The 24135-nt window shown below is 34.8% G+C and overlaps 1 protein-coding gene and 1 long non-coding RNA gene across 2 annotated transcripts in view; one reads left to right on the forward strand and one right to left on the reverse strand.

Annotated features, from left to right (window-relative positions):
• The window catches only part of LOC118612490, a 77165-nt gene extending 71474 nt beyond the window's left edge, over window positions 1-5691 (reverse strand). Inside the window, exon 1 of the long non-coding RNA XR_004955027.1 lies at window positions 5395-5691. This is a non-coding gene — a long non-coding RNA (uncharacterized LOC118612490). The remainder of the gene's footprint in view (window positions 1-5394) is intronic.
• Window positions 5692-6132: 441 nt separating this feature from the next.
• Window positions 6133-24074, forward strand: TMEM184C (transmembrane protein 184C). The gene is made up of 10 exons (XM_016158893.2): window positions 6133-6432; window positions 11992-12122; window positions 12221-12257; window positions 12988-13193; window positions 18204-18278; window positions 19357-19450; window positions 20932-21044; window positions 22364-22463; window positions 22942-23113; window positions 23331-24074. Exons 1-10 carry the CDS (start codon window positions 6214-6216, stop codon window positions 23591-23593), a joined length of 1410 nt encoding a protein of 469 aa, XP_016014379.2. The 5' UTR covers window positions 6133-6213; the 3' UTR covers window positions 23594-24074.
• The last annotated feature ends 61 nt before the right edge of the window (window positions 24075-24135 follow it).

Raw genomic sequence — 24135 nt, forward strand, 5'->3', positions numbered from 1 at the left:
GACAAAACTGTGATTTTTCAATGTTGGTTTGGGGACCAATCAGCTAGAGTTCCTAAAATATTTAGTGTAAGAAAGTCTACTAAAATTTAAATACTTTCCTCATGAAGAAATGAACTTTATGTTGAGATTCCCTCATGAGAGGGAATATAAAAGCTTTTAAATTTACTCTAAATTAAGGGCTGGCAAAGTTCATGAGAGCCCATTATAAAAGCTTTTAAATTTACTCTAAATTAAGGACTGGCAAACTTTTTCTGTAAGAGGCCAGATCGCACATATTTTAAAATATTCTTTTTTGTTACAACTCTAAAAATGGAAAAGCCATACTGAAAGCAGTGAGTCGTCAACCAATCTCTAGATCTATTTACATCTTGCAAAACTAAAACTCTATACCCATTGAATTAACAATTTTCCATTTTCCCTTGCACACCAATGTACATAGCAGCATTGGACACAATTAGAGGATAGAAAAAAGGGCTCTGTGGTCAGGGTCAAAAGCAATGGAGAAGGGTCACATCCATACCTCATCTTCCAGGTACATGCACCAAGGTTCGTAACAGCAGTATTGACAATAAGCAAAAGGTGGAAACCAGTGTTCACAGCAGCACTATTCACAATAGGCAAAAGATGGAAACCCAAATGTCCATCACCAGATGAACTGATTTTTAAAAATGTGGAATATACACACAATGGAATATTATTCAGCCTTGAAAAAGAAAATTCTGATGCATTATTCAAAGCGAAATTAGCCAGGTGCACCTGAACAGATATTATATGACAGATATTATATGACTCCAATTACATGAAGTACCTAGATTGTTCAAATTCATAGACATGGAAAGTAGGATAGTGGTTATCAGGGACTGGGGCAGGGGGAAGGAGAACAGGGAGTTAGTGTCTAATGAGTACATAGTTTCAGTTTGGGATGATGAAAAAAAGTTCCAGGGATGGAGAGTTTCAATAGTTATACAACAATGTAAATGTACTTAATGCCATTGATTTACACATTTAAAAATGGTTAAATTGGAAAATTTTGTTATATGTATTTTACTGCAATAAAAAAAGAAATGTAAAAACTGTTATTAGCTCAGGGCAATACAGAAACAAACTGCAGACCACAACTGGGTTGCAGGTCACAGTTTGCTCTGTATTGTAAGACCCACTAAACAAAATGAACAAAATGATGTGAAAGACTTACACATTTTTCCAAGTCATCGTAATTCATTTTTATTTCAATATGAACATGTCACAGATTTTCGTATTACATTAACAAAACTTTATAAATACAACTATTATATTTATCAAAAAATACTTGAGAGAAATCCCTTAAGACAGTGTTGAATGTATATAGACACATAAACATATACTATATATACAAGTATCTACAGCTTTATCTGTTATAGATGTCGGGAGATATCAGTCTGTAGAGATGAGTAAACCTTTGGGTCTTCAACGAAGCTTAAAACGTAGGCTGAAAGATGTGGTAAGTAAAGCTGAAATTTAATGGGCAAAAATATTCAGTTTCAAAGTTCAGATTTTAAAGTCTGATATTACAGATTATACCACTGTCTTTCCAACTCATTTGGTGCATTTTTTTAGGGGAGGAGAGAAACTGCCATATTACACAATGAAGCATACGGTAAAGACCTGCTCAGATCTCTCTACCCGGCATTTGCCACTATTTTATCTAAGACTCGCTTTATTCTTTTGATTGGTTAGCACAATCTTGACTATGAAGGCAACACATTCCTAAAAAAGAAAAATCTAGAGGCATCCCATCTAGACTTAAATTCGACTCTAGGCAAAAAATCACTCTAAGCTAGAAGCTCTTTCAGATAAGGTAGAGAGAATATAAATACAGAAAATAGTTATCTATTCACTAGAACAGATGCATAACAAACAACCCTAAACTCGGTGAAGTAAAACAAATGATTTCATTATGCTCAAGGATTTTTGGAAAGACTCTAAGAGTAGCTTTAGGTTTACAACAAAATTGAAAGTTATAGAGAATTCTCACATGCCTGGCGTCCCCATACATTCATAGCCTCCCCCATTATCAGTATGTTCACCAGAATGGTACTTATTTATTTTTTTTAACCAAGGATGAACCCACACTGACACAGCAAAATCACCCAAAGTCCATAGTTTACTTTAGGGTTCACTCTTGGTGTTGTGCAGTCTATGGGTTTGGGCAAAACAATAATTATATATATTCATTATAATGTCGTATGTTTTCACTGTCCTCTGTGATCCTCCTATGCTTTTGCCTCTTCCAGAATGTGATATAGTTGGAATCATACAATATGCAGCCTTTTCAGATTGGCTTCTTTCATTTAGTAATAAGCGTTTAAGTTTCTTCCATATCTTTTCATAGTTTGATAGCTCAATTCTTTGTAGCACTGAATCATATTTCATTGTCCGAATGTACCACTGTTTATTAATCCATTTATCTACTGAAGGACATCTTGGTTGCTTCCAAGTTTGGCAATTGCAAATAAAGTTACTCTAAATATCCATATTCAGGTTTTTGTGTGAACATAAGCTATCAACTCCTTTAGGTAATTACTAAGGGGTGCAACTGATGGATCATATAGTAAGAGTATGTTTTATTTTGTAAGAAACCACCAAACTATCTTCCAAAGTAGCTGCATCATTTTTGCTTTCCCACTAGCAATGTATGAGAGTTCCTTTTGCTCCATATCCTCACCAGCACATATTGGCCATCCTACTGGTGGTAGTATTTCATTATTTTAATTTGTATTTCCCTAATAACATAAGATGTGGAGCATCTTTTTGTATGCTTATTTGACATCTGTATATCTTCTTTGGTGAGATCTGTGCATGTCTTTGGCCCAGTCTTTGAGATTTTGTTTTCTCACTGGTGAGGTTTTCAGAGTTCTTTGTATATTTTGGACAACAGTCTTTATCAGATGTATCTTTTGCAAATATTTTCTCCCAGTCTGCATTTTATCTTCTAATTTTCTTGAGCTAATAGATTCTTCATGTCAGAAATTAGGACAAGGCAGAGTAGAAATGGCTTGCCTGAGAAGTCTTGCTCAGCGTCTTGCTTCAGCTTAGAATCAAAAGGCTGAAGGGTGTGGCAAATGGTTGGAAGCTGGAAAGTGCTTCTTCACTCACTGACTGGCAGCTGAGCTGGGAAAACTGGAGTGTTGAGCTTAGCTGTGACTGTCAATCAGCGTACCTTCAAGCAGCGTCCCTAGGTCTTGGGCTTTTCACTGCACACCAGCGTTAAGTAGTTAGACCTCTTACATGGTGGCTGATAGTTCTAACACACAAGGTGGAGTTACAAGGCCTTTTATGACCTAGCCTCTGAAGTCACATATGGTGACTCTGATCACTTTCACTGTATTCTATTGGTCAAATCAGTCACAAACCCACCAACTTAAGGGGAGGGGACACAGTCCATCCTTTTATGGGAAAAGTATTGAAGAAGTTGCAACCATATTTTAAAACCACCATGGACATATTTATATAGAAAGATATGAAGATACATGCCAAGGGGTTAACAGTACCCACTTCCCAGGGTCCCTCAAGCGAATTTTATTAACCTATTATTTTAAATCAGACTAATCCAGACATACCCTCCATGAATGGCAAAATTTCATCTACCTATTTTTGTGTGATACGGTAACAAATAAACAGAAATTTCACTTTATTTCTAAATAAATCACATCAAGAATGACTAACAGCTTGCTTTTGACCCTAGTATCTGCCAGTTACAACCACTTATTTTCCAACACCATTGAGCTCGGATCAACCCTCAGGCTTAGACTAATTCATATCCAGAAAGAACAGAGACCACCTATAACAAGTAAAGCAGGTAGACTAGGATCATGCCAGCATTATTGCTATTGAATTCAATAGCTATTCTCTACTTCATTGATTACTGGTCTTCAGGATTTTATAAATAAATCAAGAAAAATTTCAGAAAAAAGCAAACCAAATAGAAGCAAATAAAGTTACTCTTTATCCTCTAAACTAAGAACATATAGAAAACAGCTACTCTGTATTTATCATCACATAAAAGAAATAGAATAGACAACTTCAAAATAAAGCACAATTCCTTAAGAGTAAGTTTGACTAAATGGAAAACTCACTGTGTATATATATTTTTCTAATTTCTCTGCTCATCTCCAGACATTTCAACATAGATGAACCCCAGTTTACAAACTGGTATGGGAAACAACTTGTGCATCTAACATTCTGGTATATTGTTTTATTCTAATAGTTCTAGAACTTTAGCTTGCTCCTAGGAACTTGATCTAAAAAGACAGAAATAGCAAATGGTTACAGCACGAGTGCTATAGGACACATGGGGGAAAAAATCAAGGAAAAATTCACAAATTAGGCAAAAAAAGGATTTACCCCTGAGAAAAAACAGAGGTGGCACCGGCTGTGACTGCAAGTACAGTCGATGTATGCAGTATACCCAAGCTATATTGTTAAAAAAGTAGTGGTTATACTTGGTTATGAGTGACATTTACTCTTCTCTATTCTTATATTTTCTGAAATTTAACAATGAAGTATGCATAAATTTAATGATCAGGAAATTTTTAAAGAATAATTTCAATTTTGTAGGTTAGCTTAGGAAGAACAACAGGCCTATTTCCCTTTAACGAAACAGTTTGTTTTAAAAGAGGCCAGGTTATAAAACAGAGATGTTAAAGATCTGGAAGAGGGATGCGGAAATCAGGCTCCAAACGTCAGCTAGGACAAATGGCACTGGGGATGATAACATTCTCCCTCACTGCCTCTATAAGACTCCCAGGCTAGATGTACTTAATACAGTAGGCCTTCCTGCCCGTAAGGTCATTAGCCAGAAATTCTCAGTTGGCAGGCGCCATCTGATGGGGTCAAATGCTTTATCAACCACCTTTTGCCTCAGAGACCAAGGTATAACGTAGGTCAAGAATTTAGTACAGTGCCTGCCTCTCAGAAAATGACGATTATAACAGAGGAGACATTTGTATGTCTAATTGAGAAGTAGATATTTGTTTGTACTATTGGACTAGAAAGGCTTCGAGAGCCCATCTACCACTTTCTTGCATTACAGGTTTAGCTAAAGCATTAAGCACATAAAATTTGTCGGCCTTTTGAAACTTAAATGGGTGAGAGCTTTTAAACCAAGTTCCAAAATGCGGAAAGCTATTTTTTGCGGTTACTTCTAAAATTGAGCTATCTTTAGAATGACCTTTTTGTGGGTTCCAGAAATAACTAAGCTGCGTAATCCCTATATTCTAGCAGCTAGCACAAAACCAGGCAGACCGTTTCCCGTTCTTCTGTTTTCTTATTGCAGCTGACTCCCCTATCCACTCCCAGAGACTCGGAGAACGTTTACGCAGAAAAATGTTCAGCTCTAAGGTAACTGTCTCTTACCCAGGCTTTCTTAAAGCTGGTATATAGTCAGCAGAAGAATGTAGTACGTGTTCCTCGAGTGTCCTCAAAACAACTCCTAGAGCTTCCAGAATCATTCTCACGGGCCTTTGATTGGGTCAGCCAGCGGTGATTCTAGCAAGTTCCATGCACGTTTTCTTGCAACCTTCTAACCTGATACGCCTGCTTAAAGCCACGCCCTCCGGAAATGACCAATCAGAGAGTGTTAAGTGAGCCGGATAAGGCGGGCCCAGCTCTGCACTGTTGACGAATCACCAACCCTAGACGGGGGGCGGGGGAGCGGAAGCGGAAGCCCTGGTTTGGCCTTGGATTCCGCGGTGGATGAAAGTGAGAAAACCTTGGGACCAGAGAGTTTTGAGTTCTCGCCTCTTATTTAGCAGCAGAATCGGGCAAAGAGACTCCTGCAAGCGGGGAAGGGAGGAAGCTCGACCGCCCGAGAAAAGAGCGAGCGGGCCGGCAGCTGCGAGACAGAAACGAACTGTGTGCAGGGAGGGTCCTTAGAGGCCGGTCCTGGTTAGCACTGTTCCTCCAGGCCATGGTGCGGGCGGAGCTCTGGGCAATCCCCAGGTGAGGGCAGCGGCTCCACCCGGGGTTTCTACCGCAGAAGAGCTGGGTAGATGCGGGGTGGGGAAGAAAGGATGCTTCCCGCACTGCTTCCCGGTAGCACCCTGAGCGGCCACAGTAGCCGCAGCAGCAGCAGCAGCAGCAGCAGCAGCAGCAGCAGCAGCGGAAAGCACAGCGCGGGCCGAGGAGGCGGCTCGAGCTCCTGGTAAAGTCGCGCATTAGCTGTTTCTCCGTAGTATGCGAGTTGACAAAACAGCTAAAGAACAGGGCTCCCCATTACAATCTCCTTCGAGCTCTTTTTCCTTGCTACTCGGAAGTGATTTATGTGGAAGCATGCCTTGCACTTGTACCTGGAGAAACTGGAGACAATGGATTCGACCTTTAGCGGTGGTCATCTACCTGGTGTCCATAGTGGTTGCGGTTCCCCTTTGCGTATGGGAGTTACAGAAACTGGAGGTAAGCGGGGCCTGCATCATTGGTTCTACCCTTTCTTCTACCTTCCTGCCCATCTTAGGTTGCCCATTTTCACCCTGGATACCTCAGACTTGACATACTGAAAACGATATCATGTAAATGAGACCAGTCATAGGACATAAACCTGTCTGGTTTTTTTGTTCACGGTTTTTCAAAGCATGCTACAGGTGGAGGTCGGACCAGGTCGAGAAAATAGTAAGGATATATTAAGAAAGCGGCTTAGAAGAGCACTGTTTTGTTTTGCAAGTATTCATCAGTTCCTTAAAAGTAAGGTAATTTTATTCCTTAATCTGATCTGTTCAGATTTGGTCTTAACTGGATCCAGTAAACTACCTTGAACACCATGTGTTGAATTTTATTGTCATTTAACTACCTTCCTTAATTAAAGAATTCTATTTGGTTTAACTTTGTTGTTTTTTACTTTTGAAGATAACTCTTAACCAACAAAGCTTTTGCAAAAAGTCCCATGTATTTTTTTTTTTTGCTGTCATAATCTTATTATGACATCAATAAAGTACTAAAAGCTGGAAGACCCCAAAGTAATGCTTAATTAAGATATGTACTTATAAAAATTGTATAATGAACTTTAATTCAAAGTTAGAATAACCAGAAAGTACTTTTACTTAGAAGCACCTCTTTTACAAGAGAAATCATAAGACCATGTCTATTCAAGACTTTTTATTGTGGAAATGAATTTTACATAATTAAATGAAATATATTTAATATACATTTGTTTTCTGTGTGTTCACTAAATTATTTTTTGTTGCCTTTCTCATCCTGGAATAGTTCATATAGTTAGTTTTAAAGTTAATGTAATATTCAACTACACTAGATTTCCCATTTGTTAGATATTTAGGTTATTTCCATAATTTATCTACTAAAGACATATTACTACAAATAAGAATTTCTAACTTTGAAGTATTTCTTTGGAGTATGGTATAGGAAACACTTAAGGTTAATAACATGTATAATACCAGCCTAGTTGAAGACTTCTCTTCGTTGTTGGTTTTCATTGTAGTTGTTAAGTGCCGGCTTTTAAGAGAAATTTTGCAGTCTCCACTGTTAACTCCCTGAGCCAAATTCTCATATCTTTACCAGACTGTTCTCAATGCACCAGCAAAAGTATTGAATTAGAACGTAAGTCACATTATACGTGTCCTCTCCTGAAAGTTTTCTGGTCACTCCTAGTCCCAGGTTAATTCCTAGTCCCAGATTAAAAGTCAATATCCCTATGTATAGCCTTTAAGGCCCAGCATGACCTGACACCAGCCCCACCCACTCCCCCCTCTGACTTTTTTGCCTTAATTTCTGAGCTTCTACTACACTGACTCTGCTCAATCATGAGGTGATGCTCCCTCCTTTAAGGCCATTGCACCAATGTTTCCCATTGGTGGCACGCCCTTCCCCCAGATCGTTTTCTCATTCCTTTATGTCCTCAGGTCTTGACACAGATGTCACCCAGATAACCTGTTTAACATTGAAAGCTTCTTTTGCTCAACTCTTCATATCCTCTTTCCTGCTTTATTTTTCTTCCCAGGACTCACCACCGTTTAACATGATATACATATTTTACTTATTTTGTTTTCTTCCCCTTCTGTCCAAATGTCTGATAAGTAATGATTATTTGAGTCCCAGTGATAAATCAGGCATGTGTTCTATATGGCAAAAGATAGAAACATGACACCTACCATCATTAAATTTAGTGGTGGGGACAAACAGAATCAATAAAAACAAATCGATAAAATAAAATCGTATAAAAATGCTATGGAGAAAACTAAAAAAGATCTAAGGAACGAACAGTCGGGGCCCACTTATTGCACGTTTTCAAAAGGCTATGGAAAATTAAGTGGAATTGGAGGGAAGTTACAAAGTTCTTTATGATAGTTAAGAGGTAGTAGCTGCCTGGGCTATGGTGACTTATGGCCCAAATCAGAATAGCAGAAATAGAGATAAAAACCTGAATTTTAAGTGTCCTTGGAAGTGAAGAAACAGTACTTAACAGTAGACTAGATTGGTAAGGGAGGCAGTGAGAGAGAGGAAGAAATCAAGAACCACACTGAGGTCTCTGTCTTATACATGAACAAGGTAAATGATGATGCCAGTTACTGAGATGGAAATTTGACAGGGGCAGATTTGAGAGAAATTGAGTTAATTGGACATTAGTTCAAGATACATGAGAGACATTCAGATGGGCAGGTCAAGTACGCAATTGGATATGCAAGTCTAGAGCTCAGAAAGGTTTGAGCTGTAGATATAAATATGGGAGTTGTCAGAACAGAGCTGGTATTTAAAGCCATAAGGATGAATGAGATTATAAGGAGGAAAAAGAAAAGGCCAAGGACCTATCACCAGGAGTTAGAAATCAAGTAGAGGAATAGGAACTTACAAAAAAGAGCAGCAGCCAGTGGAAGTGCAGTGCCAGAAGAGGTGTCATGGAAGCCGTAACAGGAGAATGTTTCAAGGACAAAGTAGTGAACGATAAACGTCTGGTGCTGCTGAGACATCCATTTTGTTTTCACAAGATAGGCGTGTCATTGGTGATCCTGGTAATGGTTTCAGTGGAGTTGTAATGGCTGAAACTAGAAGATATTGTTTGAAGTGGAATCAGGGGTAAAGAAGTGGAATCAGGATATGAAGATAAGTTTTTTGTTCATTTTTGGTTTGGTTTTGAGTGTTATGACTCCAAGTGGACCTGAGAAATGAATGGCATAGTAAATAGAAGTGTGGGATTAAGAAGGCAGTTTTTTTTCTCTTGTGTTTTGTTTTTAAGGTTAGAGATACTAACTAGAGCATGTCCCCAAAATTTAGGTATATTTTGATTTAATCTTAAAAACCCTAAGAAGCGTAGGAATTCTCCTCATAGATCTGAAAAACCAAGAGAGTAGTGACTAAAGTGATGTGCTAAAGTGCTTTATATACCACTATCCTTATTATTCACTAAATGAGTTTGTATATTTTGAATGCGTAACACCTTGCCCAGCACATAGTATGTGCTCAGTAAGCCATAATTACCTCTGCTTTTAAAACGGCATCGCTATTACTGCATTGGAGCAATAATTTATTTTCTTGTGGAATAGTATCTTAGTTGGGATTGGGTTCTCAGTTGAACACCTAAAAGGCAGTTATATGCATCTGCTTGAGCACTAGATAAAGTAGGTGACAGTTTGGTATGAAAAATACATGTCTTTTAAACACTAGAATTGCAATGCTTGCACTATGAGCAGTCGATGGAAACTGAGATTGTAGAAAACCGGTACATATAGCCTGTCCATCCTCATCGTGAGGCATATACTCATTCATTAGAATGGCAAGATAACCATCGGTACTATTTAAACTATTTCACTCCCTGATTTGGCTGAGTGTGTAAAATTGAAGTCAAGTAAGTTAAATGCACACCTGATGTCACCCTGCTCTGCAGTCGTTTTACCCTGCCCCACTCGTCTTTATGTCCTTATGCCCCAAGTAGCTACTCTCCCTGTGAGCACATCGCTCTACCCCTCAGGACTGGGCCCAAAAACACTCTCCTGTGACTCTCTTCCCTCTGCTTTGAAAGCATTTGGCTGAGGGACAGTTAACTCCTGGATGCTCATCTTTAACGTTTTTTTCTTTTCTCTCCAAGTTACCTTAGGGAAAAAAGTCTATACTACTTATCTCTTATTTTGTAAGACAAAAAAAAAAAAAAAAAAAAAAAACCCTACACAGGACAATAAGTTTAATAGTATTAATGGTATCCTTATATCAATATGTGTCAAATGTAGAATAGCTTAGAGATAAATGTAAGTTAAATGTAATAATTAATCATTTCTACAGATACCTAGAGTTGTTATAATGTTACTTAAATGTGTACATGAATACAATAGGTTAAACATCTCACAGGTTTTCATGTAGCTCAAAAATCAAAACAACTTAAACCAGTCATTCAGATTAATGGCATTATTGTGGACAGATGATGTTTTTTTGAAACTACCATTTGCAGTGCAAAAATTGTACTAAGTTTATGATGAAAGATTGTTTTAACTTGGCATCATTATAGTGAAATGACTCAACTCTCCAGTCACTTGCTTTATGATCATTTGAAAAAGAACTTTTTTCCTTATAGCACCCTGAGGTCGTTTGGCCTTTATTAGTCACAAGCACATCATTTTTCTTTGAAGTCTACACCACCAAGTTCTATTTTTTTGCACTAAGGCAATCATAAAGGCAAATGTGGGCATTAAAATTACTTGGCACTACTGTTCTTAATGATAACCTTATACTAGAGAAGATCTAGAATATGCTTTTATTTTTGTTATTTTTATTATTTTAGGTCATCATTAAAACGAATATTCAATTTTAAATGAAATTGAGCAAAGCAAAACTCCCTGGAAGACAATTGCTAAGACATTCCTTTTAGAATCTTCATCCTTCACATATTTACTTACTGCTTTGATTAATCTCCAGCATTCAGCAAGACTTTTGTATTTGCTTTTCAAGTTTTCCATACAGTTTAATGTAGGAATTTATTGTTGTAAAAATACATTTATTCTCTATACTTTTATTTTCTACTTAATCCTTGGCCCTCTGATGAGAAAAAAATAAATCTTGTTCAAAACAGTAAAACTAAAAGTTATGGACTTTAGTTCTATTTTAATTAACTGCTTAAACATCTTGAGTGCCAAAAATAAATGCTTACTTTTTTTCCCTCAAAGAGGTAGCATTTAATATTTTTTTGCAATTAAAAGAATTCATACTCTCTAAGGCAAGAGTCCAAGTTAGTATAAAATTCATTCCCTAGGGCCCCTCAAAACAGTTTCAGATAAATTTATTTTTACCAGGAAGTGAGTAGATTACTTCAATTCTACCTAGGATGAGGTAGTTCAAAGTATATTTTTAGAAATTAACCTTTTACAGGATGAAATATTGATCAGATATTGACCTAAAAAAGAAATTAGAGCTTTTTAAAACGTAATATGCTGGTTTGATGTTTGTATATAAGAGGGGTAGCATATATTACACAGTTTGCTCAGATAGTAGTTGTGGCAGTACCCAATTAAAAAGACTTGCATGTAAAGAACTTTGCAAAAAATATATAAGTCATATGGTCAGCATTCAATAAATGTTCTAAATGTAACAATAGAATTTGCAGAAAATGTAGGTAAATAAAACTTTCTAGACATAAAAACAAAGGAATAAACCATAAAGATTTTTAGATTTGAGTAGCAGAAAAATTTTAAATTTCTATATTTTCCAAACACAATAATCAAATATAAAGGGCAAATAACAATTTGGGGTAATGACATGGTGCTAATATCCTTATGTGTACAGCATTATTACACAAGTCTCCATGAGGAAAAATGCTCAATCCCATATGGAAAATTCTGCCCCCTCTCTACAAAAGTAAAAATAGGCTGTTTGTTAAAGAACAAGTGAAAATAGCCGCTAGACATTTGGAAAATATTGGGGCACATTAGTAAATAAATGAAAATTTAAGAAATAGAAATGTTCTATTCAGCTGTTTTAATATCAGAGAATTTATACAAGCATGTTCTTCTGCTTCTTAAGGTTGGAATACATACGAAGGCTTGGTTTATTGCTGGAATCTTTTTGCTATTGACTATACCTATATCGCTATGGGTGATATTGCAACATTTAGTGCATTATACACAACCCGAACTACAGAAACCAATAATAAGGTAAACTTTAACATATTTTGATTATTTTAGTGTTGTGTTGGCTTATTTCATAAATATAATGTAAAACATTTTTAATTTATGTTTTGCTTTCCAAATAGGATTCTTTGGATGGTACCCATATACAGTTTAGATAGTGTAAGTATGTTTCATATTATCTCATTAAGAACTTGTTTGGTGATACTAACTATACTTACAGAATGTTTGAAGTAATGCAAGTATTTTTATTTGGCAGTAAAAGACAGATTAATAAGAAAAGTAAAAATGTTCACTTGTTTTTAATGTTGATAAAGAAGGTAAAGTTATGAAAATAGTATAGGCAAATGTTTAAAATTCTTAAAAATTCATAGCTGTTTTCTTTGCTTAAACTTTTAAAATTTCAGATTAGTAGGTCTTAATCCTTAAAAGAATGTAATGTTTAAATTTACATTATCATCCTTTTTACTTATTAAATCTTTTATTTTGACAAAAAAAAGCCCCTTTTCCAGTGGATTCTAACACGTTTTAGAGATGACTGCTTTAATTTGATTATATATAAAGGAAATGTCTTTAACATCATTTTCTGTGATCATGCCAAGAAAAGTTGAGATTATATTTAAGAACCCAAGTGTATGTAATTTAGCTCTTTCTTCAAATTTATTCTTTATCCCAAACACAGATGTTTTCATTTACCAATATCTAAGATGTTTATTGCTTTTAAAACTTTATTTCACAGATTGTCTGGTATTCTTTATAATAATAAACTTTAGACAGTTTGATGTAAATATGTGGCAAGTTCAAAAATTAGCTATTGTGAATACTGTGAATTGAAGTGGTAATTCATTTTATCTTAGATGCAACTATTTTTAACATCTCTGCTTTTTCATAGTGGATAGCTTTGAAATATCCCAGCATTGCAATATATGTGGATACCTGCAGAGAATGTTATGAAGCTTATGTCATTTACAACTTCATGGGATTCCTTACCAATTACCTAACTAACCGGTATCCAAATCTGGTGTTAATCCTTGAAGCCAAAGATCAGCAGAAACATTTCCCTCCTTTATGTTGCTGTCCACCATGGACTATGGGAGAGTAAGTTTGTTCGATTTTACTTATTTTATGTTTTGGTTTTATTTAAACTGTCAATTCTCTTCAAAGCAATGTGTTAAGTACCATGAGCAGGACAACAGGTATAAGACAGAGTCCCTACCATCATGTAAATTCACAGTCAAGTTTGAATACTAACAAAACACATTTTGATAATCCATGCATAAGCTTCTCTCTTTTACATTATTCATCCTAAATAGAAAACAAAATATTGTACAGGGGAAACTAGAAATCATTTACTCAACATCCTTTTACGATTACGATCTTAGAGCTAGTTAATGGCAAAATCAGGTCTAAGAGTCATAGAGAAGATAATCTAGGTGAGGAAATAATATATGATATGAAATAGCAACAAATAGCAGTGTTATGTTAGTAATAACTAATAAGTTAGTTGGCCTTACTATACATCCATGTAGTACAGTAAAGGAAAATAACATCTGAAAAGTTATGCTGAAGCTAAGATTGCATTTGTTACATGAATGAATAATTGGGTATTTTTTGGCAAAGAAACTTGAAGATGGTGTTTTAGAAAGATTATTTTCGCAATACTATGCAGTAGCGATTCCCAGCCTTTTTGGCACCAGAAACTGGTGCTCCTATGAAAAGCTAATGCCTGATGATCTGAAGTGGAGCTGGAGGGTGATGCTAGCGCTGGGGAGCGGCTGCGAATACAGATGAAGCTTTGCTCGCTCACCTGCTGTGCAGCCTGGTTCCTAACAGGCCACAGACTGGTACCAGTCCACAGCCTGGTGGTTGGGGACCCTTACTATATAGTATACATTAGAGTGAAGAAGATTCCAGAACTGGGGGAATAAATTAGGTTCTTATAATAGTCCATTTGTAACATAAGCTTAAATAGGAGAGATGGAATTGGAATAGAAAGGAAAGACAATAAGAGAATGCAACTGAAGAATCAGTAGGACTTGATCACTGATGGGGGGGATTAAGGTAAAAGTTGTAGGCCAAGGTAACAGGACTGATTTGGAGGTAATCAGTGCAGATAAACTTTAGAGATAGCTTCCTTACAATATAGAACCATTTGTACATCAGGGCTAAATGTAAGCACCTCTACTTTCTTTAAATGACAGGGAGCTACCTGTCTGTTTTAAATAATAAGCTTCTGATATGTTCATTTGACAAAAAATGTATTAAATACCTGGTACATGCCAGTATATAGATACATCCTAGTGCGTATAACAGACATAGAACTCATAGAACTTGATATTTTGTTTAGGAAAGTTTGGAATTAAATGAAGACATGAATATATAGTTACTTAATTCAGGAAATGCTCTGAAGAAAAAGAATAGAAGACTATTAAAGGATAATAAAAAATTAATGTACGTTGGGGGTGGGAGGAGAAATATTGTGCTCAACTCTGAATACCATAAGAACAAATAGAGATTAAGAGCCGACAAGAAGATTGAAGTGGCCACTGGATGAAAAATTAATAACAGGAGACATTAAGGGCAGGGTAATTCTCTCTAAATTGGCCTAACAGGATTCTTACTAAAGGCAGACCAAGCATTTAACATGTTAGAGTTTTAGCTCATTAATATATGAACTTTTTCTTTTTTATAACACTGCATTTAAAACTATGCATTTCACATCAAATGCTACATTCGCTAAATCTCAGTTTTTGTTTTTAATTGAGACATAATTGACATACAATGTTATTAGTTTCAGGCATACAATGTAATTATTCAATATTGGTGTATACTATGATGTGATCACCACAGTTAAGTCTAGTTAACATCCATCACTACATAAATCCCAGTTTAGAAATTTAATATTTTCATCATCATCCAGATAAAGGTTTTTGAATTCCTTTTGGGCTGCTTCTTTACCTAAGTTGTTTTGGAGTGTTTTAAAGTTTAGTGTTTTTTAAATCTAATCTGACAATCCATCACTTAAATAAGTTAGGCCATTTATACTTTTGTGATTATTGGTATATTCACTTATAATCTTGCCATCCTTTTGTCTTCAGTTTGTCTCATTTTTTACTTTTTTCCCTTTTTCACTCATCACATTCTTTCTAAAAATAAACTTATTTGGGAATAATTTTAAAATTATAGAGAAGTTACAAAGATAAGACATGTCCTGTATACTCTTCATCTAATGTTAATGAATATCTTGTGTAATCATGGTACATTTGTCAAAACTAAGAAATAATATTAGTTCAATAGTATTAACTGCAGACTATTCAGATTGCCCAGTTTTTTTCCACGAATGTCCCATTTCTATTCTAGCATTCATTCCGGGAATCCATATTGCATTTAGTCTCTTTTTAAAAATGTACGTTTTCATTATTATATTGAGAAGGTATAAGAAGTTTGAGAAGTCTTCATTATTTGATACAGATTTTAATAAATAATTTTAAAGTTTTTAAACATTTGAAGAATATGAACAAATTTAACAGGAAATCTGTTGTATACCACCCACATATAGCAAATGTTAGTATATTATAGGTTTGTAATACCTTACTTGCCATTGTATAAATAAATTATAAATAATAAAAAAAAAATGAAAACCAAAAACTTTTTCATAGCTTATTTAGTGCTAAACTCTATTTATAATCTTTGACTCTATAAGTTTAATGGGATTATTTTACCTATTAGGGAATACATGTGTTTCACTGCAGCTATATCAGTGTGTTTGATTACAGATGCTACTCCAAATCTCGCTTGTAGCTGATTACATTCTTTTATTGTTTTCTTATTCCATTTTTTTTCTCACTACTGGTTTATAAGTTATAGTTTCTATTCGTAGTCTTGCCATGACTATCTAAGAGTCTGAATTTTACCATGACTACTTAAAATATAATTTTAATTTAATAATTAGACATACTTCTTTGGATAGTTTTTTTTTTTTTTTTTAAGTCTTTTGGAGTGTTCACTACAAGTATGAACAATTTACTTGCTCCTCCTTTTTGCATGTCAGTTCTATCTGAGATCATTTCCTTCTTTCTAATGTGTAGCCCTTGGAAGTTCCTTTACTGTCAATGTTTCACTGGCAAATTTTCTCAGATATACTTATCCAAAAGTTTCTTTATTTTGTCCTCATTCTTGAAAGATAGTTTTGCTGGATATAATTCTATGTTGACTGGAATTTTCTCAAAGCATTCTGAAGATTATATTCCACTCAATTCTGTCTTCACTTGTTACTACTAACCCTCTACTGTCAATCTAATTGTCATTCCATAATAGGTGACCTGTCTCCAACTGTATTTAAGACCCTCTCTGATATTTTGCAGTTTTATTGTGAAATATCTAGGTGGTTTTGTTTTCAGGTCTGCTTAATTTAAAGTTTGTCTCAAACTATAGATTCACGTCTTTCATCAGTTCTGAAAAGTCCTCAGCCATAGTCTCTTCCGTTACTGCATTTACTCTCTCTTCTGTGACTTTGAATACGTTAGACCTGATTCTGTAGTGTTTTTTGTATCTCTTTCACATTTGTCTCTTTGTTGCGGCCTTCGGTACATTCTGGGCAGTTTTTTTCAGATACATCTTCCAATTCATTAATTCTCCACAGCTTTCAAATTATCCATCTGCATAGTCACTGTTAGTGGGCTCAGGTTTGGTTTGACAATCAACTCATAGAATACTATAGGTTTAACCCATCTCCAATTTAATTTAGCTTTGTAGAGTACAGGACAGGAAGCACAGCATGTATGGCCAACTTATTCTCATTAGGAGGTCTTGCAACAAATCCAAGTGCAATTCCTAGGCCCACCACCACAGGGGACAGCGTTGGAAATGGGCATGAACCACCTCAGCACGGAGAAGTCTGTCAGCGCTTAGAACCCCAGTTAGTTATTCAGTCTGAGTAACACAGCACCTCAAGGTCTGTGTGCCAAACTCAAAATCTTCTCAGTGTGAATATAATTCTTAAATTAGGGAATTCATAATGCCTTGCCGCACAACCTGCCCCTAGAGGGTTAATATACCTGAGGGGGCAATGGAAGGAGGGAGAAAAACACAGAGACAGTATATACAAAAGCTGGGGCCAGGTGGGACACTGCACTTTGCTCAGATACAGTGACCCCCGAAGCAAGCTCAGCGCTTTATGTTATACTTTTGAAGATCAAGGAGGGGTGGGAGTATTCGCAGGACTTGAAACTTGCTGGCAGTAATAATTTCCCAAGGCCTGTCTGTACCTGGTTATCTATGCTAAACTAACAAACAGCTGTCTTGTCTTCACTATTTTGCTTCTCTGCCCTTGGCAGATTACGACACAGTCAAGCTTGGCTTTGCCAAAGCTTCAGACCCAGGTCCGGCTCAGATCCAGCTCTCTGCAGTGCCTAACATTGATAATCAGTTCTCCTGATAGAAGTGCTAAATGAGCATTTGCCCTCAGAGCGGCTTGGTCTTTTAAGAAGACTATACAAGGCTCTCAAGTAGAGAGCCTTTTATTGGTAGCTTTGTTTTAGGACTTTTGTGTTTTTGTTTTTGTTACCCTCTGTGAATTTCCCCCATATTGAGTGAGCCCAGACATAAAGTAGAAACCGTTTAATACAAGATCTTTGGTTTGTACTTTCGGAGTATCTAGTCAATGATAGTCTCTGGAGTGATATTTAAATACAAAACTTGGAAGGAAACTGAATCTTAAATGTAAATAATACTTTCTGAATATGCTTTGACATGTACACACACACACGTAATTGATTTATTACTCAATTTTTCTTCCAGAAACACACAGGGACCCACTTTTGTTCCTTTCCTTCTTTGCTGGGCTATTCAGAAATTTGAGACTGTACACAGAAAGGGAGATCTTTCAGAAGATGTAGTTGTCTAATAATTTTAAAAATAGTGTTTAAATAATTTGTTTGCTACCATCCACATTCTTCCCCAGTTGCTATTTAGAATGACTACATTAAAAGAAGAATTAAATATAAATATGGCATCATTTGTCAAAGTGATTTTAATTTGGGGGCTTTGGAGAAAATCTGATATTATTTAAATGAGTAGTTGAAATGCTAAGTTCTTTTTCTTTGGCAGAGTATTGCTGTTTAGGTGCAAACTGGGTGTATTGCAGTATACAGTTGTCAGACCATTCACCACTATTGTTGCTTTGTAAGTACATAAAACTTATTTATTTTTTAAATATTTTTATGCTCTTAAGTGGGAACAAATGAGTAAATATATAAAGAGCATTAATTTACTGGTTTATAATACAAGTCTAGTCTGTTGTAAAAAAAAAAAACAGTATATTGAAACCCTTCTATATTAAATAAGGTGACCGTTTACAGGCAAAGAATTCTTCTATATAACATTCTCCAGAGCTTTCTGGAAAACATTTAAAAAATACTTTGTTTTTTGAATATTAATATTTAGCTTTACAGAAATATCTGCTACATGAAGTTAAAGTATGCTACTTAAGGTTCATTATATGGTTTTATTTCCTATGTAGTTAGAATATGAGTACTATATTCCAAGGAAATCATATTTTTCTTAAATAATTCTGTCAAGGCTTAGTACTTGGAAGTAAAATAGGTTATCATTAAGCTACCTGGTAAAACTCTTCCTTAAAAATTTAAGAATGTCAAATAATTTAAAGCAGGTAGGTTGTATGTTTTATCTGCTAGTCAAATAACAGACATTCTGCACATTCATAGAGGAAGAGTGGGAAGGAAGGTGAAAAAAGCATTCAATTCTTTATTCTCCCTTTGAGCTAGCAATATTTACCTTAGAATTAAGACTAATTCACTCATTTTTGAAGGCATGCCATATTTTCTGCAGTTTAGAAATTGGGTAATCATATACTTAGATCTGTGTCTTCATGAAATTTACCTCCAAGACAATTTTGGGGAAAAAGTATACTTGTAGTTACTAACCTGCATTATGTGTTTATAACAATCAAACTTTTGAAAATTAGGCAGCATAATTTCTTTGAAAATATAACTACCCTTTCTAGTTCAAGGTATGTGTCTTATTTTGGATTTACTTCAAGTTGTAGGTACGTTTGTAAGGTGGCATTCTAGAAAAATGTTTTGCTTTTAAATTTTAAACCACCTCTATGACCAAAATCAAGTGATTATGTACAGGATCTTGTAAATATGTGACTTCTGAATTTAAGTATTACTGTCAACGCTGTATTTTAAAATATATTTTTATTTAATTAATCATAAAGTTGTCTCATACCATTTTTTAGAGTCTGTGAGCTGCTTGGTATATATGATGAAGGGAACTTTAGCTTTTCAAATGCTTGGACCTACTTGGTTATAATAAACAATATGTCACAATTGGTAAGTAAATATTCGTCATAACTACTAAATTAGTATCTATAACTCTAAATTTTCTTAGGGAAAGTTTCTTTGGGAATAAAGCTTAATTGTTACTTTTTAATCTTGAAATTTGATTTATAGGAAGAACTTGAAGAAACTTTAACATATATCTTTAGACACATAAATTTATAATATCTTTGTTAATTATTTGGTGACTTATACCATGACCTGTTCATGTTTGTTCATTTGGTTCTGGGGGCTCATTGCATAGTTCTGTGAATATGTCATAAATAAAAGCACAGTGCCCCTCCTTAAAAAAAAAATAAAACATATCCTAGGCATATTCAGTAAAAGAAAATGTCTAATTGACATATGACAGTACAGAGTTAAATTAAAAATGGGAGAAAATTCACTATATATTTGGAATTAAAGGAAAATCGAGGATGCCAAATTGAAAAAATATATGTTCTAAAACATTTAGTTAATGCTTTCAGCAAAATAGTAATTTAGATGTAGTGGCATGTATGTAGTATTAGAAGTTTAGAATAAAAATTGAATGCTTTTGTATTCAAAGCTTTCCCATATATTGATGTTCTTTGGAATCAGTAATTCTATTTCGGGGAATGCACCCTCAAGAAGTGGTCACAAGAACTTTTGCTTTGAATATTTTTGCATATAAAGCCTATTTGCAATTGGAAAAGCCTGTAAACAATCCACAGCCCTGTAATAGGAAAAAAGTAGACAAAAAAAATTTATATTTAGTTAATGGTACTTGTTAAAAACCACCTTATGTGTAGGAAGGAATGGTTGGATAATGGGACTGTGAACAACTTTATACTTTACTGCTTTTGTGTTCTAAAATATTTTAAATGAAGATTATATATGATTTTAATGGGAAAAGGTAAACTTCTAGGAAAATGTATATTGCCATGCAACTCTACAGTAGATAATTATAACTGATTTCCAAAAATAATGTCTTGAGCATTTATTTTATGAAAGTAAATTCAGCTGGATTAACATACTGCCCTCAAGCAAAATCATTTCCCTGATTCCTTACTTTCATGTCATGGTCACAATTTTATAGAAATAGTACTTTTTTAATGTGTTGTCTTATAAATAATAGCTCCACCCTTATAACATTATGGTAATTTGTATCTAAAAGTCATTACTAAGCAGATAGTTATGTTTTTATTTTGGCTGAATGAGAGCCTTTTCTTGTATCATAGCAGTCATTTGTTCATTGTTCATGGGTACCAGTAAGTGAATACTTAAACCATTTTCAGGAAAGATGTCATACATTTCTCCTGTGAAATTTCATATCATATTTATTCATCCAAAGTAAACTACAAACACTTGTTTTTAATCTAAAAGTAGTATTACGAGCCTAGAAAAATGTGCCTGAAACATTACTCTGTACCAGGGCTCTCTGGTTTATAACATTAATATTCCTACTACTATAATTAGTTATCTTATTGAAGTTTAATTGTTAATCTTGTTTCTAGTTTGCCATGTATTGTCTCCTGCTGTTTTATAAAGTACTAAAGGAAGAATTGAGTCCAATCCAACCTGTTGGCAAATTTCTTTGTGTAAAGCTGGTGGTTTTTGTTTCTTTTTGGTAAGTGTTGCTTTCTCTTAAATGTTCTCATTTTCTGAAGGGCAAAGAAACTGTTGACTAGGGAGGATTTTTAAAATAGTAGAGAAGATGAATTAAAATGTCTCTGCTTAACCTTTTAAAAAATTCACCTTTTTCATCCTCTTGGTTTTTTGTAAAGAAATAATCAGGTGGCCATTTAATGTTTATAAGAAAATAATTTTGAGACAACATAAATATCTCAACACTAGAGGAATCATTAAAATATGGTGTCATTAAAATAAATCACAGTGCTTTCGTATAATTGAGTACTCTTCCATTTGGAAGATAAACAATATAGAATATGTAATGTGAGGAAACGGTCATTAGTAAAAACATTTTTTAAAACAAGAATTATGCATGGTCCCAGATTAGTAAAGGGGTAAGTGATGGGGGCCTGGAAACAAATACACCAAATTTAACAATATACAAATAATATAAAAAGGGTAAAAAGAAAAAAAAAAATCTTTGAACTCTCACTACCCAGAAAGAATGATTAACATTGTGCACACATGTCACATATAAAACGCCACATAGTTTCATACTATATAAAGTTATAGAACTTAATGATATGTCCAGTATATTGTGGATATAGTTCTTTGTCAAGTGAGGATACAATTTTGTTTAGTTTTTTTTTTTTTTTGCTTAGTATTCTGTGGTGTAGATGTATTTTTTTTAACCAATTTTCTATCGACATTTAGATTGTTGCTAATTTTTTCACAAACAATACCGAAGTGAATGTTTTTATCTATAGAACTATTTAAGCTTGTCTAACTAAATTTAACCAAAGGTCGTATCCTTAGATTTGCTAGAAATGCTCAGTGTGACTCCCTGTCTTGGAGTCAGACCCCTTCTGAATTTATTGTTAGTTCCAGTGTTTCAAATAAGCCTGGATTCAAATGGTTTTTTAAAATAATCTGAATAATCAATTAATACATGTATAAGGAACATTTAAGGTTCTGCCCTTTATTTCATTATAAGGACCTAATGTGCAAGGTGTTAGGCATTGTCTGTATATAGGAAGAACTTTAATTACTTGTAAAGACATATGTACCAAGTTCTGAAGTTCTAAGAATAGTCAAAATTCATGTGACAAAACTGTACTAGAAAATTTAGAAAGCATGTAAATATATTTAATACAGATACACAGTGTCTTCAGGAATAAGCTATGAAGGCAGGGGGTGGTGGGGGTGATGGTCCACAGGTTGTGCTGGGGTGTAACTTTTTTAAATGGCGTATTTTTAAAACAACTGCTCATTTTATGCTTGATATAGATTTGGCGTTTACCTTTTCCTAACATATAGGCAAGCAGTAGTTATTGCTTTATTGGTAAAAGTTGGCGTTATTTCTGAAAAGCACACATGGGAATGGCAAACTGTAGAAGCTGTGGCTACAGGACTCCAGGTAAGCAGTGCTGTCTCTGAATTCAGTACAACTTTAATTTGTTAAGCATTTTTTACGTATTATCTCCCAAACCTGACAATGTGAAGGCTTGTAGGGTTACTATTATCCTCACTTTACAGGTAAGATGGGGGAACCCTAGAGAAATTGGCCGTAATTACTAATTTGTAGTAGGGCTAGGAATACAACCTAGATTTTGTTATCCCTAGTTAATTTCTTTCTGGATTTCTCTTCCTGGTCTTTGAGCCATGGATTGAGAATATAGTTTACTTTGCTAAGGAACACTTATGGTGCAAAATAAAAATTTTGTCATTTTGTCTTTTTGAAGAGGTTAAAAAATATATTTTGGAAAATGGAAAAATGAAGATAATCTTATGAAAAAAAAGCTCTTTATACTTAAGTATTTTTGAGAAGATAGTGCTTTTTCCTTTCTCTGCCTCACTAGATTTAAACATAAAGATGGCTGATGTTTTTGTTGTAGGACTTTATTATCTGTATTGAGATGTTCCTTGCTGCGATTGCTCATCACTACACTTTCTCATATAAACCGTATGTCCAAGAAGCAGAAGAGGGCTCATGTTTTGATTCCTTTCTTGCTATGTGGGATGTTTCAGACATTAGAGATGATATTTCTGAACAAGTAAGGCATGTTGGTAAGTACCAGTCATTTCATGCATCCAAATAGTTTATTGTGGTTTTAATAAGACAATTTAGTAGCTATTCACAACATGAAAAGACTTTCTTAAAAGCAGTGGCACGGTAAAGCTCTTCAAATTGGGAGAGGAAAGGAGAGCTTATTTTTAGCATGGTAAGTTTATAGTGTTAAAATAACTTATTGGCTAACTTGGAAACCTTTATGTTACTTTAAAGGAAGGACAGTCATGGGACATCCTAGGAAAAAATTTTTTTCTGAGGATCAAGATCAAAACGAACATACAAGCTTGTTATCCTCCTCATCACAAGATGCAATTTCTGTTGCCTCTTCTGTGCCACCTTCACCCGCGGGTCACTACCAAGGCTTTGGGCATACTGTGACTCCCCAGACTACACCTACCACGGCCGACATATCTGATGAACTATATTGTATTACAGAAGAGAAAAGAGAACCTTCAGATAAATCTGTGGCCTCCTGAACAGTGTATGAAAGCAAACTGCTACTACCATGTTATTTCATTATTTGGTATCCCACTGCTCAGGATTTTGTGCTTGGGACAAGCCATAAATGATGGAAAACTTCGACACAAAGATAGATGGAAGCCAGGTACTACTGGATTTATATAACTAAATTGTGTATATCACAGATAATGGGTGGGTCTAAATATCTTAGACTTAGATTTGATTTCTTAACAGTAGAGTATTACATACTCAAATGGTAGAAAATGACTGTACTGAATGTTTCTGATGTTACATTGCTTTATCAAGAGGACGGGCATAAAAAAAAAAAATCAATGCTTCCTACCACTGCTGCATGAATACAATGCTCCGGAATTAGCAGAAAGTATAATTCAGAAATATGAATTAGTGGAACTTAATCATGTGCCATATATGCTTACCTAACAATATTTCTCTATTTCTCAACTGGATGTCTTTCAATAAATAAGAATTTATCATTTATTTTCTGTAACTTTTAATGTCTTTCATTCCTTAAACATAAACCATTAATGTTTTAACAAAA

Source organism: Rousettus aegyptiacus, unplaced genomic scaffold (genome assembly GCF_014176215.1).
Source record: "Rousettus aegyptiacus isolate mRouAeg1 unplaced genomic scaffold, mRouAeg1.p scaffold_m13_p_16, whole genome shotgun sequence".
Classification (NCBI taxonomy): Eukaryota; Metazoa; Chordata; class Mammalia; order Chiroptera; family Pteropodidae; genus Rousettus; species Rousettus aegyptiacus.